Source organism: Rutidosis leptorrhynchoides, chromosome 1 (genome assembly GCF_046630445.1).
Source record: "Rutidosis leptorrhynchoides isolate AG116_Rl617_1_P2 chromosome 1, CSIRO_AGI_Rlap_v1, whole genome shotgun sequence".
NCBI classification, from domain to species: domain Eukaryota; kingdom Viridiplantae; phylum Streptophyta; class Magnoliopsida; order Asterales; family Asteraceae; genus Rutidosis; species Rutidosis leptorrhynchoides.
In genome coordinates, this window is record NC_092333.1 from 99,372,512 (window position 1) to 99,390,745 (window position 18,234).

The window sequence follows — 18,234 nt, forward strand, 5'->3', positions numbered from 1 at the left end:
ATATGCCCAGTCCGTTGGCACTTTTCGCAAACAACATTACAATATCCATTATGGTGCTTGTAGCACCGCTTGCATTGTGGTAAGGTTCCTTTGTAGTTCGGGTTCGTGTTGGTGTTCAGATTGGGATTTCCACCGTTGTTGTTTCCCCTAAAACCCTCATGTCGTTTCGCCGGGTTTTGCTCATAGGTCCTTCCCCTGTTGTTATCCCATTTGCGTTTCTCACTAGTACCCTCTTCAGACTTAGTTTTCTCCGGTTCATCAATGGTTATTTGATTCATTAAAGTATGCGCCATGCACATCGCTTCTGGGACATTTGGTGGCTTGGACGAGGTGACATTTCCCTTGATGCTCTTAGGAAGTCCCCAGAAGTACCTTTCCATCCGTTTGAACTCCGGTGTAACCATTGTCGGACACATCAGGGCTAACTCCAAAAATCTCCTGTTGTAACCATCAAGGTCGTTCCCAACGGCCTTTAACTGCATGAATTCCATTTCCATCTTTTGTATCTCGGTTCTCGAACAATACTCCTCAATCATGGCACACTTAAATTCTTCCCATGGCGTAGCATACGCCTCATCAATGCCTTGTGCCTGTGCCATTGTGTTCCACCACGTGAGCGCGCCGTCAGACAGCGTGTAAGAAGCAAATTTGGTTTTGCTGTCCTCCGAATAGTTGCTAACTCGGAATACTGATTCTAGCTTTTCGAACCATCTAGTGAGACCAACCGGTCCCTCAGTGCCGCTAAAGTTATGTGGTTTATAGATCTGGAATTCCTTGTAAGTACACCCATTTCGAACGGGTTGAATAATCGGTGGTGGTGGCGGTGGCGGTGGAGCTTGGGGTTGCATTTCCGCAATGGCTGCGGCTACACGTTCTTGGATCATCTCTTCAATTTGAGCAGCAGTAGGTGTGGATCGACCGTTAGCCATGGTGTTCTAAACAAAAATTTTGACTCAAGTTAAAATCCAGTATTCAATAGTAATAATACAGTATATAGTAACCAACATGGACTCAAAACATCACATGTTATTAAATAACGCATCTAGGTACAAATACCACAGAATCATCGTACAGTAATGTATATAGAACATCGTGCAAGAATTAAATAACGCAAAGTTCCATTAATAATAATAAGTTTCATACATCTGAATAAGTTCGTACAATACATAAGTGAAATATAAAACTACAACTAGATTACATAATGAAATCTAAATACAAAAGCCCTACGGTGAAGGTGGGTGTAGGATGTCCATAACATGAGACATCTGCTCCTCAAGCTCAGCTACCCGAGCTCGGAGGATCTCCACCTCCCTTGTCAATTCCTCGACAGTGGGAAATGGTGGGGCAGGCGGTGCAGGTGGTGCCGATGGTGCGGGTGGTGCAGGTGGTGCCGGTGGTGCAGACATTACATAACGGGGTGCAGATGTTCCAGCTCCAGAAATAGTCAGTACGTAACGGGGTGCCTTACGCACTTGTGGGTCGGCAGGGTACGGCATAATCCGCTTACGAGCAGTAACCCTACGACGCCGACCAAAGGCGTCAGTGAAAGCACGACCTCCATTCACCCCTGGAATGACGGTGCCATCAAAACGGTACCGCTTCTTCGACGGGGTGGAGGGTGCCTGTATAGGTACATCAGCAGGGTCCTCATCATCACTGGATTCGTCTGAGGAGGTGTCGTCGGATGAAGCATCAGTAGATGACGGGTCGTCCGAATCATGTGGTGGCTGTACGGGTGGCTGAACTGGCCGTCCTTGAGCGGCCATCATCTGTCTGTACCTAACGAGTCCGATCGGAATGAGACGTCCATCAGGGGCGCGTCGACACCATTGGCGATACCGGTTACGGAATGGACCTTCCCCGAACTCCGCGGGAATCACAATCTCACCGGAGCAGGGCTGTGATCCTGAGGGTCCGGGGGCAGATGGAGCTGGAATCTCCGAAGGGTCCTGGGCTCCGCTAGAAGTATCCAATGGGGCAGGCGCCTGGCTGCTAGTCCCGGAAGATGAAGCGCCGGGGTCACTCGTGGGTAGCGGGATCGGTGTGTCAGCGGCAGCAGCAGGTGGGGTGGCTGATGAGTCTGAACTGCCCAAAACGATAGCAGGTGGAATATCCGACATCTGAACAAGGAAAAATAAATTTTTCCATGTCACTAAGTCATAAAACAAGCATGTATTAGGCCAACAGTTTAAATCATGTATAACAATAAGTAGCATGGCAATAATAACGAATCGTACAGAAGTAACATGCAATCGAAAGCAAGTAATATCATACAGTAGTGAAATCATGTAGTAGCATACGGCATATAGCAGTAAAAGTAAGCAGCAGCATGCAGTAAGTTCAGCGGAAACAAGTAAACTAGCAAGTTGTAGATTAGTCCTATTAGTGAATCCTACTCGGGTCGGTCTTAGACTCACTAATGCAACCTAATTCCCTACAACCAATGCTCTGATACCAAATGTGATGCCCCGTACAAAACCATCGTGTACCAATCATCAACAACAGGATCATTACAAGGTTAAGTACTATATGCTGTAATAAAAGAAGTTGCATTCACGATAAAAAGATGACATCATAACCGACGTCAATTGTTTTACACCAACAGTATGCTTCTACGAATAGCAAGCATGAATAAATGTATGTGACCCTTAGGTCGTTACAAAATATAGTTTCAAATGTATTAAAGTTTGAATGCAAGATAAACAGTTCATGCGGTGATAACACTAGAGCAGCGGGTGTCTACGGCAAGACTAGTACACAGCGGAAGCAACCTTAAGCACCTGAGAAAAACATGCTTAAAAATGTCAACACAAAGGTTGGTGAGCTATAGTTTAAGTATAACAGTATGTAAGGTAGGCCACGAGATTTCAGTGCTACTAAGAGCGTTTCAAAACAGTATGATAAAGTATATGTTAACCGTGGGCACTTGGTAACTAACTTAACGTTTATACCCCCTGAAAGTACACTTGGCAAGTGCATATGTTTACGAAGTATTAAACACTCGTTAAATGCTAGCGCGACTAGCCCGAGTGGGGATGTCAAACCCTATGGATCCATATCTAAGATTCGCGTTCACGGTTCAAAAACTAATGATTAAACGTTACCGAGCTAAAGGGAATGTTTATGCCGTTGTATAACCCACACATATATAAGTTTAAGTACTCGTGCCTAGTATGTAAAACATAAAATCCGTATGTATTCTCAGTTCCCAAAATAAGTTAAAGTAAAAAGGGAATGCTATAACTCACAATGATAATGTAGCGGTAAAGTATGACTCGGAAAGTAAGCAAGTAATGAAGGTTGTCCAAACGGGTCCTCAACCTAAGTCAAATAGTACTAAGTCAGCAAATCGTCCGAATAGGTTTAAAAGTATGTAAATAAGGTCTTAAAGGTCATCATCATTCATCATTAAACAAAAGGTGTAAAGTAAGTTTCGTTCATGAAAGGAGTTTAAAACAAAGGCTGAGTTCGGTCAGTCACCACGGCCTCTATACCTACTGAAATAAGGTGAGACCAGTGGCCATGGCTCCGTATATGAGTCCTTTAGTTGTGGTAAAAATTACAGAAGCAAACTCGTCTTCGTTTGACCGTGGCGACGGTCTAAGTGCGAGTAGGTCAGAATTTTCAGCACAACGTTAAATGGACATAGTGACGATCGGAGGGCCATAAATCCTAAACCGTTACTCGGATTAAGACGAGTCCTACATGAAAAGTTATATACTAGAACAGAGCTATCTGAAAATCATAATTACAGTAGCCCAGGTCGTACGGGTCAGACACATAAACAGTAGAACAGTAGGGTCAGTAGGTTCCGGTGGTTCTTGGTGCTCGATGCTTATCATGGTTCTCATCCTTGATGCATATAGCTTCAAGTGTACAACTCGTTGATGTGTTTGCATCATTTTCACCAAGGTTTGACCATCATAACCCAAGTGTAAGTATAAGACATGAAGCACAACTCACTTAAGTGTTGCAAGTGTTTTGATGAACCAAAGTTACATCAAAGTCTTAGATCTAACACATACATGAACTTTAAAACTAATAATAAGTTACAAACTTGAAAGTAAACTTATGAAATCAAGGTCTTGAGTTGTAGAACATAGTTTTTAGTTTGATCTTGAAGATCCAAGACTCAAAAGTCTAGATCTAACATAAGTGCACCAATTTATAATTATAGAAAGCTTACTTACATGTTCTTGAACTTTTAAAGTTATTTTGTTCAAGATAAATGAGATCAAAGTTAACTAGTAACACTTGACCAATTTTAACCAACAAACATGAATTTAAAGTGCATAATATAAAGAAATAATCTAAGTAAACAAGTAGTTAGTTCAAGGTTGTTCATACTTTAAAGATTCAAGCCTAAATCTTGATCTTTAGAAAGTAAACTTTAAAGTTTACTTCATGAACTTCAAGTACGATTTACAACCATGAACTTACAATCTTTTGAAACAACATATGTAGAACATAAACTAGTAAGTTTAGTTCTTGTGTGTTCTTGAAATTACAAGATAAAATGAAGAATCAAACTAGAAAGTTTGGTTCTTAGTAACTAGTAAAGAATAACAACAACAAAGTAAGTACTCAACAACAACATGAAACAAGTAACAACACAACAAAGAATGATGATGATTTGTGTGTGTGTAATTCGGTTTTAAGACAAGAAAGGAAGAAGAAAAACTTGAACAAGTTACTTACAAGTTGAGAGAAAAAAGAGAGAAAATGTTATGCAAGTAAAAGTGTGTTTGTGAGAAATGAGGATGCAAGTAAGAAGTAATACAAAAAAAAGAATTTGAACTCCTTCTCACCCCTTGTGGTTGACGGTCAGCAGCAAAAAAAAAAAGGAAGGGGGAGAAGTCCACAAGGTTATTTTATGTTAAAGTTCAAAAAGATGGATAATAGGGGTGATTGCATGGGGATTATGGTGCAAGTATGTTGCAACTAGATTCTTCACTAGTTAATCTATCTAGTTTAGTTCCAAGGTAATACTTACATGGTAGGTTGGGCTAAAAGGTCCATTAAGAAGTAGGGTGGGCTCTTTAAGTCCACTAACATTAATTTAAGCCCAAGTCCAAGTATTTAACAACTAAAGTCCAACAAAGACCAAGTAATTAACTAGAAACCTTAGTTAATTAAAATGATTAATAAAACTTAATCATGAATGTAAATAATACTTGAAAATATTATTCGTGCAAGTTTCGTGTGTCACAAAGACGTTTCGGGCAATTAAAGTCAAGTACGGGCAATCATGGCAACAAGTAAATGTAATAACATACATTTGTTTTATCACAAGTATTAATAATAATAATTATTAATAAATAAACGTTGGAAAATCCAGGGTCGTTACATGCATGGACTTGGGTTGTTCGACAAAGGAGATTATTGTCTCGTCAAACACTAAATGGTAATATACAAATATGCGTTTAGAAGTAATATTATAGGTTTTATATCTTCGATGGGTAGAAGGATAACCGAGAAAGACACAAGGTGTGAATCGAGGTTGGAGCTTATTAATTGTTTGAGATGGATGTAAAGGAAAACATAAGTACCCAAAGACACGTAGATAAACGAAAGAAGTTTCGCGTCGGTAAAGAATATGTGTAGGAGAAAAGTTAGAGAGTAATTTTCTAGGGAATATATTAAGTAGGTAAGTGGCCATTTCAAGAGCATGATGCCAAAAGAACAATGGCATGGAGGAGTGAGAAAGAAATGTGCGAATTATGTTGTTGATGGCACAAATTTTTCGTTCTGTTTTGCCATTTTAGAGAATTATGTGGACATGAGAAACGAAAGACCATGCTGCAAATTGTTGGAAATAATGATTTTTGTACTCACCGCCATTATCCATTATCACATCGAAGTAATTTTATTAGAAAGGTCAAATTGGTTATGAATAAATCCGCGGAGCTTGAAGTGATCGACAACTAAACATTATAACTTAACAACAATGACATTATTAAAGGCGAAGCTTGAACATGTTTATTGGGGTCAAGATTACTACAGTCTATAATTAAGAAATGTGTTCTGATACATTTTCAAATGAGAGCTCGCACATCTACACGACATACTATCTTTTTAGTGGCATACTCTTTCTAATTATACATATTATATGTGTTGATTCTATAAACTTATGATACATATTTAGTTTAAAATCTATTTTGTGCCCAGAAGATACAAAATAATGTTATGTTTTTAATTGATATTAAAAATTTAAGGAGCTTTTACTGTTTTGATTATATTTTCCTCATACACACTTTGATTTAGTTGACTCAAAAGTACAAACACATAATTCAAAAACCTACAAGTTTCGATTTCAGTGGGGGGATCTTGAAAAGCTTCGTTAGTAATAGTTATATTGTCACTACTACTACTACTATTTTTACTATTTGTTATTGTTATTATTATTTTTATTTATTACTCTGTATTTATATAATGATAACCTTTTAAATAATACAAGCTAAACCTTCAAGGTAAAAGCAAGACCCAATGGTATAAATTGTTGCATAACTCATTCCCAAAACTTCAAGGGATCTTAGAAAACTAGCTTTCGGCTACTTCAAGTCTTCAAGTTCCAATTTTTTTAAAGCAACACAAAAGTAGCTACTAGCCTACTACTTTATATAAGAATGTGGCTTCACCATCCCTAGTATACATGCTATATATGCTCTCCACTACCCTCCCTCCAAATTCAGAATCATAAAATAATTGCTTTCAAATGGAGTTGCTCAAATACCCACGAAAATTACATGTATCAAAATCCATTCTTCTTATTAGTTTTGAAAATGTCAATGATCTTATTATTTGTACCTTTTAGTATTCATTGCAAAAAAACCCCATTACAAAATTAGGCTTCAAGAAGCTTGTAATTTGCTCAAAATTCCGGTATCATGATTCTTGAGTTGACTTTTTTGTGATTGGGTTTTTGCAATTTTAATTAATTTACATCCTTTTTCTCGAATGGTTTTTCAACTTTTTTCAATGGATTAAGTTAAGGAAGTTTTTGCTCTTGGTTTCTCATTATATTACCAAAGTTGTCCTTTTTCCAAGTCCTTGAAGGGTTTTGTATTTTTTGTCTACGACTTCTTGGTTAAATTCTTGGTTCTAAGACCACATATAACGCGGCATTTGTGGTTTTATTTTCTTTTGAAGAATTCCCAGTTTATAAAGCAGTTATTTATTTATTGTTTTTTAAAAAAATAAAAAAATAAAGTTATAACTTGAATCCTATACCATTACAGGGTATGTGTAAAAAAACCCCAAAGTTGCTATTTTTTTTCAATATTTCTTAATATGTTTCCTTTATCGTTTTCGGTTTTGTTGAAGAATTTGAAATAATATAACAGCTTTCTAATGGTGATTCTTGAATCTTGAACTTTTCTTTGATGTAATTTTGCAGGTAATAAAGTTAGTTTTGATTGTTGTTTTGGCTTTCTTGAGTGCCAATTATGCTAATGGAAGAAAGACTCATATGCATCATCATGGTCATCATTACAAGCATATAAAAGGCTGTTTCGAATACTTGGCCATAAATTGTAGAGCTCATACAGCTTCATTGACTGACTTTGGTGGTGTTGGTGATGGTATAACCTCAAATACCAGAGCATTTCAGACAGCCATTGATCATCTCGGTCGATTTGGATCCAACGATGGTGGTTCATTGCTTTTTGTACCTCCAGGAAAATGGTTGACTGGTAGTTTCAATCTCACTAGTCATTTCACTTTATTTCTTCATCAAGATGCTGTTCTTCTTGCTACTCAGGTTCACGATTAATATTAAAAAATTTGTTTGTTTAATGATTACTCTGTTATCAATATAACTTAGATTAGATGGTTCCAAGATGTTAACTTTTTTGATAGACATAATAGTATTATCATATGCACAAACTTGTATGATTGTATCATGGACCATTGTTGTTAAACAGTTATATTAGTATTTTTAAGTCACCTAAAAAGGGAATATTTAAGTACAAACAACCAGGTTAAGCCAAAAAGCAGATCATAATTGCATACTTTATGCGTGTTAAACATTTGGCTTTGTTTAGAGATCATAACAGTAAATACAAGCAGATCATAAACAAGTGGCAATGTTTTTTTTTTTTTTTTTTTTGGGTTCGCACTACAAAACAAAATTTAATCTAATAATTTAATAATATAATACAAAACAAGATTTAATATGTAGTAATACAATAACAAAACAGTTGAATGCTGATAATATAATACAGTAGTAGTTTGACAAGTAAACAAGATTTAATAATGCCAACAATTAAAATAGTGCAATAATGATTGTTTTAAATTTTAAATAAAACAGTAACTTTTTGCAGTGTTACTAGTAATTTGATTGCAATATTTTGTAGATTGTAGAAGTGTAAGTGTAAATCTTTAAATTTGGGATTTGAATGCTCCTTATTTTTGTTAATTATTGACTTTTTATTCTTGTTTTTTAGGATGTAAACGAGTGGGCAGTAATTGATCCCTTGCCATCGTATGGTCGAGGACGCGATGCTCCTGGAGGGAGATACATTAGTTTGATATTTGGTACCAATCTCACAGATGTTATAATCACTGGTAATTTTTAATCAAACACATCATAATTATATTTTTGTGTTCAGTGAGCTATTATGTTTTAACACTAAATATAAATTTAAATGTGTTGGTTTTTAAGGTAACAACGGGACAATTGATGGTCAAGGAGCAACATGGTGGGACAGTTTTCGCAAAGGCGAGCTGAATTATACTCGACCATATTTACTCGAATTAATGTACTCGCAAAACATTCAAATATCGAATCTTACTTTCATAAACTCCCCTTCTTGGAATGTTCATCCAGTATATTGCAGGTATGGCTAAAACGGAATAAAAAAGGCTTCCACTTTTTTTTTTTTTTTTTTTAAAGGCAAACTCACACACCCACCTAATCTAACACGAATATATACACCACGAAATGTCCTAAGCAGGACTCGAACCCTCAACCACAAGGTTGTAAGGGTGACCTCAATAACGCCAAGGCATTGGCTCTTTGGTGTAAAAAGGCTTCCACTTTGTTGAGTGTTATTCTCGGTTTTATTTTTAAAATATAAATAATAATTAATTAATAAATATCTTATTTGGTGGATGCAGTAATATTGTCATTCAGGGAATTACAATTCTTGCACCAGTTAGATCTCCTAACACTGATGGAATCAACCCAGGTAATGAGGGACTCAATTTTAATGACTAATTATGCGTTGACTTTTACAGTCAAAGAGTTACATTCTTTTGAACCGGAAGATGTTAGCAATTTGATCTTAATTGTTACTGTGCCTTCTTATATAAAAGGTTCTCGACAATAGTTTGACTAGTTATCAAACCTTTACTAGAATTTAATCAAATTTCATTTGTAGTATTTTAAAGACAAAATTACACCGCCAGTCCATGTGGTTTGTATGAAACAAGCAATTGGTCCACTGCGCGATGCTGCGGTAAACTTAAGAATTTAGAAAAGTCACAGGTTATCGCAAAAAGTTGCTGGTTGTTATATATACAAAAGGTTATTACATGAGTTTGCATACATTGCATAATCACATGCTTTTTTTTTATCTTGGAATGTCTTTCATGCACTTGTAGTTAGCGAAAGTTGTCCAACATGACTGTAACATCCGGAATATATTAACATAATTTAATAAGCCACCATAAAACATAATAGCCCGAGATATTTAGCGTTTTTTGAAAAGCGCCCATTTTATGGATAGGTAGTTGCGTTGTGTTCGTAAAATTATTTCGAGTTGAACCGTGGTTTCGGAAAAATATAACGCGTAGCGAGCGAGAAGATGTGGTCCGTTGAAGATTTGGGTGATGTTTTTATTTTAAGTTTTTTTTATTTAGAAATATGTAAGTTTCACTTTTCTTTCAGGTTTTTTTATTTAGAAATATGTAAGTTTTATTTTAGCCCTTGGAGTTTGGGGTGTTTGATATTTGGTGGTAAAAGGTGCTAGTAGGTACAACGATTAAGCGTAACGTACAATTCCTCTAAACATGAAAGTTGGTTACTATTCATGAATAGTAACCAAATTTGCTCCAAAAAGCAATTGGTCCACTGCGCGATGCTGCAGTAAACTAAAGAATTTAGAAAAGTCACAGGTTATCGCAAAAAGTTGCTGGTTGTTATATATACAAAAGGTTATTACATGAGTTTGCATACATTGCATAATCACATGCTTTTTTTTTTTATCTTGGAATGTCTTTCATGCACTTGTAGTTAGCGAAAGTTGTCCAACATGACTGTAACATCCGGAATATATTAACATAATTTAATAAGCCCCCTAAAACATAATAGCCCGAGATATTTAGCGTTTTTTGAAAAGCGTCCATTTTATGGATAGGTAGTTGCGTTGTGTTCGTAAAATTATTTCGAGTTGAACCGTGATTTCGGAAAAATATAACGCGTGGCGAGCGAGAAGATGTGGTCCGTTGAAGATTTGGGTGATGTTTTTATTTTAAGTTTTTTTATTTAGAAATATGTAAGTTTCACTTTTCTTTCAGGTTTTTTTATTTAGAAATATGTAAGTTTTACTTTAGCCCTTGGAGTTTGGGGTGTTTGACATTTGGTGGTAAAAGGTGCTAGTAGGTACAACGATTAAGCGTAACGTACAATTCCTCTAAACATGAAAGTTGGTTACTATTCATGAATAGTAACCAAATTTGCTCCAATGTATATATGTATAATTGCATTATGAGGCCTCTGTTATAATAATAATAATAATATAGATATGGATAGTCAATTTTGGTGTATACATATAGTCAATTTTGGTACACAAAGTATGTATTTTTATATTGAGATTTTAGGCTATAAATACTCATGAATGCAAGCATTAAACTTGCACCATTTCTCACACTTACAAAGTGTTTCTTTCTTTCTCTCCATTATCATCTTTGTTCTTACACTTCATTATTAGTATTCTAAATCAAGAATCAAATCACTAAAGGTAGTTATAAGCCTACTGAATTATAACATCAAGAATCAAACCACTAAAGGTAGTTATAAGCCTACTGAATTATAACATCAAGAATCAAACCACTAAAGGTAGTTATAAGCCTACTGAATTATAACACGTTATCAGCACGATAATCTTAATACTAAATATGGTTGGCTCTGCCACCAAAATGATATATGGTCGGTTATACCACCAAAATGATATATGGTCGGTTATACCACCAAAATGATATATGGTCGGTTATACCACCAAAATGATATATGGCCGGTTATACCACCAAAATGATATATGGTCGGTTATACCACCAGAATGATATAGGTCGGTTATACCACCTGAAAAAAATATATGGTCGACACTGTCGCCAAATTTTCATTTATGTTTACTAATATTTATATTTTTGTTATATAACATTTATTTATGATTGCTTACACATGGTCGACACTGTCACCTACTTATCATTTATGTTATATTAAATTTATGTTTAATGTTTATATACTTATGAATATAAATTGACTCTAATTTATCATGATGTTTGTTTTAATTTTTGATAATAGAAAATGTCGAATCTGGAAAAGCTTAAATTTACTCCTTTAGAATCAACTGGAAACAACTACATGCCATGGGTTATAAAAGTAAAAATGCATCTTAAATCAATGGGCATTCTTGAAACCATAAATGAAAACAACACTTGTTCTGAAAAAGAACAAGCTACGGCATGTTGCTTTATTCATCAACATATTGATGAATGCTTACAAAATAATTATGTGACTGTAGAAGATCCCCATGTTTTATGGGAAGGTCTCAAAAGCAGATTCAATAATCAAAGAGAAATTTTACTTCCAGCTGCAATGGAACAATGGAGAACATTAAGGTTCCAAGACTTTAAGAAAGTAAATGAATACAGCTCAGCTCTGTATAATACATGTTCACAACTTAAATTCTGTGGACATGAAATTAGTGATGCAGACATGATGGAGAAAACTTTCTCCACAATGAATGCTGCAAACATCACAGTGCAAAGAAATTTGAGAATGCTAAAGTTCAAAACATATCCTGAACTTAATTCATATCTCTTAGTTGCAGAGCAAAATGATGAGCTATTAATGAAAAATCAGCAATCCCGTCCTACTGGTACACTTGCAATCCCTGAAGCAAATACTGCAAATAATTATAAACAGGGACAAGGACGCGGGCAAGGTCGTGGTTATAATAACCATCACCATCATCATGCCAAAAGCCATAACTATGGTAGAAACCATCCTTATGGTAATGGTAATGGGCGTGGACGTGGTCGTGGTCGTGGCCGTGGTGGTCAAAGAAATAGTAATCCACGAAAATATAAATATCAACCACAAAACAAGCCCATTAAACAAGATGTTGAAGAAAATTCTTCTAAAAATTCTGAAGAATCTTGCTACAGATGTGGTAGAATGGGCCACTGGGCTAATACTTGCCGAACATCTAAACATCTTATTAAGATGTATCAGGATTCGCTGAAAGGTAAAGAAAAGGAAGTAAATTTTGTGGATAATATTGATCCAACAGTCACTGAGAAACCATCTGATTTATATGAAGATTTCTTGAATGTTTAAGTTGTGTGTCTTTTGAAAAATAAACGATTTAATATCGTCTGTCTTTGTCATTATGTTTGCTAAATGTTTCAGTACTATCTATTTGCGTTTAAAATATTGTGTAATATTAATGTACTCACTATTTATTTCTTATATATGAAGTTCAATATGAATTTTGCTGGAATACAACATCAATCAAGTGGTGGAGATCTCTGTATAGCAGACAGTGGAACTACACACACTATACTTAAATCCGAGAAATATTTTATTGATCTAAAACCAACGGAAGGAACTATACATACAATATCAGGACCTGCTAACTTGATAAAAGGGATAGGAAAGGCAAATTTCATACTACCAAATGGTACAAAATTTTTAATAAATGATGCCTTATTTTCTCCCAAGTCAAGCAGAAATTTATTGAGTTTCTCCGACATATACCTTAACGGGTATGATTATCAGTCAGTGACAACAGAAAATGAGAAATATTTAAGTATCACTGACAAGAGTCATGTGGTTGAAAAACTGCCAAGACTTAGTTCTGGATTACATTATACACATATAAATGTACCAGAAATACATATGGTAGTTAACGAAAAATATATTGATCCTGGTGTATTCAGTTTATGGCATAACAGATTAGGCCATCCAGGATCAACAATGATGAAAAGGATTATTGAATGTACTCATGGACATCCACTAAATGATAGAAAAATCCATCATGATACAATGGTTCCATGTACATCTTGCTCTCTTGGAAAATTGATAACTAGACCCTCACCACTTAAGGTTGAGAAAGAATCACCAATGTTTCTTGAAAGAATTCAAGGTGATATATGTGGACCAATTCATCCACCATGTGGACCATTTAGATATTTCATGGTTCTAATAGACGCATCTAGCAGATGGTCTCATGTTTGTCTGTTATCAAGCCGTAATGTGGCATTTGCAAAATTTCTTGCCCAAATTATTAAATTGAGAGCTCATTTTCCTGATTACACCATTAAAAGGGTGAGACTTGATAATGCTGGTGAATTTACATCTCAAGCATTTAATGACTATTGCATGTCTATAGGAATTGTTGTTGAACATTCTGTTGCTCATGTGCATACACAAAATGGTTTAGCCGAGTCATTGATTAAACGTTTACAATTAATCGCTAGACCATTGATAATGAGAACAAAACTCCCTGTATCTATATGGGGTCATGCAATTTTACATGCTGCTGCATTGATTCGCATCAGACCAAGTGCAAGTCATAAATATTCCCCCCTACAACTTGCTTTTGGTCAAGAGCCAAATATTTCCCATCTTAGAACATTTGGTTGTGCAGTGTATGTTCCAATTGCGACACCACAACGTACAAAAATGGGTCCTCAAAGGAGGTTGGGAATATATGTTGGATATGAAACATCTTCAATATTAAGGTATATTGAACCTATGACAGGTGACGTTTTTACAGCACGTTTTGCTGATTGTCATTTTAATGAAACATTGTTCCCTAGATTAGGGGGAGAAATGAAAAATAAAGAAAATGATGTTTCATGGTGTGAACCTCAATTAAAGTATCTTGATCCTCGCACAAAAGAATGCGAGACAGAAGTTCAAAAGATAATGCATATACAAGAACTTGCAAATCAATTGCCTGATGCATTTACAGATACAAAAACGGTGACAAAATCATATATACCAGCAGTAAATACTCCAGCTCGAATTGAAATTCCAAAAGCTGGCAATAACGTCACTCATGAATCTTTGCCACGTCAGAAACGTGGAAGACCAATCGGTTCAAAGGATAAAAATCCTCGAAAAAGAAAATCAGCTAATAATGAAGTAAAAGAAAGTGTTCAAGAAGAACCACAAATCAGTACTCCTACTGCAGAGGAGATTGATGATGTCAATACAGAAATTGCAATCAATTATGCATATTCAAAAATATTATGGAACCGAAATGAAATGAAAAATCTTGATGAGAAATTTTCATTTAATGTTGCATATGACATCATGAATAATGATGATGATCCAGAACCAACATCTATGGTTGAATGTCAAAATAGACATGATTGGGCTCAATGGAAAGAAGCAATACGAGCTGAATTAGAATCACTCAATAAAAGAAAAGTTTTCGGATCCATCATTCTCACTCCTAAAGATGTGAAACCTGTAGGATACAGATGGATTTTTGTCCGAAAAAGAAATGAGAAAAATGAAGTTACAAGGTATAAAGCTAGACTTGTAGCTCAAGGTTTTTCTCAAAGACCGGGAATTGATTATGAAGAAACTTATTCTCCTGTTATGGATGCAATTACTTTTAGGTACTTAATCAGTCTGGCAGTTTCTAAAAATTTAGAAATGCATCTCATGGATGTTGTGACTGCTTATCTATATGGATCACTTGATAGTGATATATATATGAAGATACCTGAAGGATTTAAGGTACCAGAAGCATCAAATGCAAAACCCAAAGAAATGTATTCGATTAAATTACAAAGATCTTTATATGGGTTAAAACAATCGGGACGTATGTGGTATAACCGATTAAGTGATTACTTGATAAGCAAAGGGTATACAAATAATCTTACTTGCCCTTGTGTTTTCATTAAGAAAACAACATCCGGATATGTGATCATAGCTGTTTATGTTGATGATCTTAACATCATAGGTACAAATAAAGAGATCCATGAAGCCATTCAACTTCTAAAGAAAGAATTTGAAATGAAAGATCTCGGAAAAACCAAGTATTGCCTTGGTTTACAAATTGAGCATATGCCTAATGGTTTACTTGTACATCAAACAACATATACTGAAAAGATTTTGAAACGTTTCAATATGGACAAGGCAAAACCATTAAGTACTCCTATGGTTGTTAGATCACTCAATGTTGAAGCTGATCCATTTCGTCCATGTGAAGATCAAGAAGACATTCTTGGACCAGAAGTACCATATCTTAGTGCAATTGGAGCTCTTATGTATCTTACAAATTGTACAAGACCTGACATTTCTTTTGCAGTTAATTTGTTGGCAAGGTTCAGCTCTGCTCCTACCAAAAGACACTGGAATGGGATCAAACACATATTTCGATACCTTCGAGGAACTACTGATTTAGGATTATTTTATTCTAACGAATCAAAACAAGATTTGGTTGGTTATGCAGATGCAGGTTATTTATCTGATCCACATAAAGCTAAATCTCAAACTGGATATGTATTCCTAAATGGAGGTACTGCAATATCATGGCGTTCTCAAAAACAAACACTTGTTGCTACATCGTCAAATCATGCCGAAGTGATTGCATTACATGAAGCTACTCGAGAATGTTTTTGGTTGAGATCAATGACACAACTCATTACTGATTCTTGTGGACTAGAACGCGATAAAAGTCCAACAACTATCTATGAAGATAATGCAGCTTGCATAGCACAGATGAAAGAAGGGTATATCAAAAGTGACCGAACAAAACACATACCACCTAGATTCTTCTCATACACTCAAAATCTCATTAAGGACAACCAGATTGAAATGAGATATGTGCAATCTAGCAAAAACTCTGCTGATCTTTTCACGAAAGCACTTCCAACTGCTATTTTCAGAACACACGTTCATAACATTGGCATGAGACATGTTCAAAAGATGTAACAGATGAAGCGATGTCTACTTGAGGGGGAGTCAACTCCATGCTGCACTCTTTTTCCCTTAGCTAAAGTTTTTTCCCACTGGGTTTTCTTTAGCAAGGTTTTTAACGAGGCAGTAATTTATAGTTGATCTTCAACAAAATAAAATTGCTATCCAAGGGGGAGTGTTATAATAATAATAATAATATAGATATGGATAGTCAATTTTGGTGTATACATATAGTCAATTTTGGTACACAAAGTATGTATTTTTATATTGAGATTTTAGGCTATAAATACTCATGAATGCAAGCATTAAACTTGCACCATTTCTCACACTTACAAAGTGTTTCTTTCTTTCTCTCCATTATCATCTTTGTTCTTACACTTCATTATTAGTATTCTAAATCAAGAATCAAATCACTAAAGGTAGTTATAAGCCTACTGAATTATAACATCAAGAATCAAACCACTAAAGGTAGTTATAAGCCTACTGAATTATAACATCAAGAATCAAACCACTAAAGGTAGTTATAAGCCTACTGAATTATAACAGCCTCGAACTTTTTTTGGCACTCCGAGTCCTCTTGGTTTTATATTTTGCGCGGCTCATCCCTCTCTTCATTTATATTAGGCAGTCAGAGTGCCAAAAAAACGACCGGGACTCGGAATGCAAATTTATACAAATCACAAAGAAGAGCTGTGAAAAAAATGAAACCATAAGGACTTGGAGTTCCAAAAAAAAGTTCAGGACTCTGAAATTGCAATTTCATACAAATGACAGGGTTCAGCTGTGTGATTTTGTTTATTTTAAAAGTCAAACACGAACCACTGTGAACGAACAGGACTTTGACTTTTACGGTCAAAACTACCTTCCTTCCAAAATAAAACTTCAAAAATTTTGCAACAAAACTAGCGAGTTTTGTGTTTGTAGACTTTTGTGACTAAGATTTAGAGTAATTATCCATGTTTTATCTTTAGAGATATTTCAGTGAAATTTGTTATTTGAAAAGTCAAATCTAATCTGTTTGACTTTAGTTATTCTCCATTTTTTTTTTTTTTTTTTTTCAGATTCTTGTACAAACACACGAATTGAGGACTGTTACATAGTCTCCGGGGACGATTGTGTGGCGGTTAAGAGTGGTTGGGACGAGTACGGGATTGCTTTCGGGATGCCAACCGAACAACTCGTGATTAGACGACTAACGTGTATTTCACCAACAAGTGCAGTTATCGCTTTAGGAAGCGAAATGTCTGGTGGTATTCGAGACGTCCGAGCTGAAGATATCGTAGCCATTAATTCCGAATCAGGAGTCCGGATTAAAACAGGTATTGGGAGGGGTGGGTTCGTGAAAGACATATATGTTAAAGGGTTTACAATGAAAACTATGAAGTGGGCGTTTTGGATGACAGGTAATTACGGGTCCCACCCTGATGACAAGTGGGACCCTAATGCAATACCTCTTATTCAAAACATTAACTATAAAGACATGGTGGCGGAAAACGTCACCATGGCTGGTAGATTGGAGGGAATTGCGGGTGATCCATTTACGGGGATTTGTATATCGAATGTGACAATTGGGATGGTGGAAAATGCCAAGAAGCTTACGTGGAATTGTACTAATATCGAGGGGGTATCGAGTGACGTGACACCTCAGCCGTGTGCGGCTTTGCCTGTTCAAAGCGGTAAAACATGTGATTTCCCAAAAGATAAGTTGCCTATTGAAGATGTTAAAGTTCAGTTGTGTTTCTTATAGACCAGATTACATGTAATCTGATTTATGAATGTTAACTTTCATTGATAATGTTGAAATTTGAAAGGTGGTGTTTTTTTTACTACTTGAATTCATGTGCGTTAATATATATGGGCCTAATAGCTAAGCCCATATATGCCAATGTTAAGCCCAAAATTCATGTTTGTGATTGTGATTTAGTTATGTTCTTTGGTTATACGCCTTCGATATTAATTATCTATTATCTATATATATAATTATTATTATGTATATCCTGAAGTTAGGATACGAACATTTTAGCATTTAATAAAATCCGATGATGAGGTTAGGGTGTAATGTTTACGACAAT

General features: G+C 35.5%; 1 protein-coding gene across 2 annotated transcripts; it reads left to right on the top strand.

Annotated features, from left to right (window-relative positions):
- The first annotated feature begins 6,682 nt into the window (after nt 1–6,682).
- Nucleotides 6,683–18,017, top strand: LOC139863518 (probable polygalacturonase). 2 transcript variants are annotated; one of them, XM_071852147.1, is made up of 7 exons: nt 6,683–6,748; nt 7,397–7,759; nt 8,445–8,565; nt 8,663–8,837; nt 9,118–9,188; nt 17,224–17,481; nt 17,566–18,017. In XM_071852147.1, the coding sequence occupies exons 1-7, from the start codon at nt 6,716–6,718 to the stop codon at nt 17,907–17,909; spliced, it is 1,365 nt and encodes a 454-aa protein (XP_071708248.1). In that variant the 5' UTR covers nt 6,683–6,715; the 3' UTR covers nt 17,910–18,017. The 2 variants fall into 2 exon arrangements, with proteins under 2 accessions (XP_071708248.1, XP_071708245.1); XM_071852144.1 differs by having other exon boundaries at nt 17,224–18,017.
- Nucleotides 18,018–18,234: the final 217 nt, after the last annotated feature.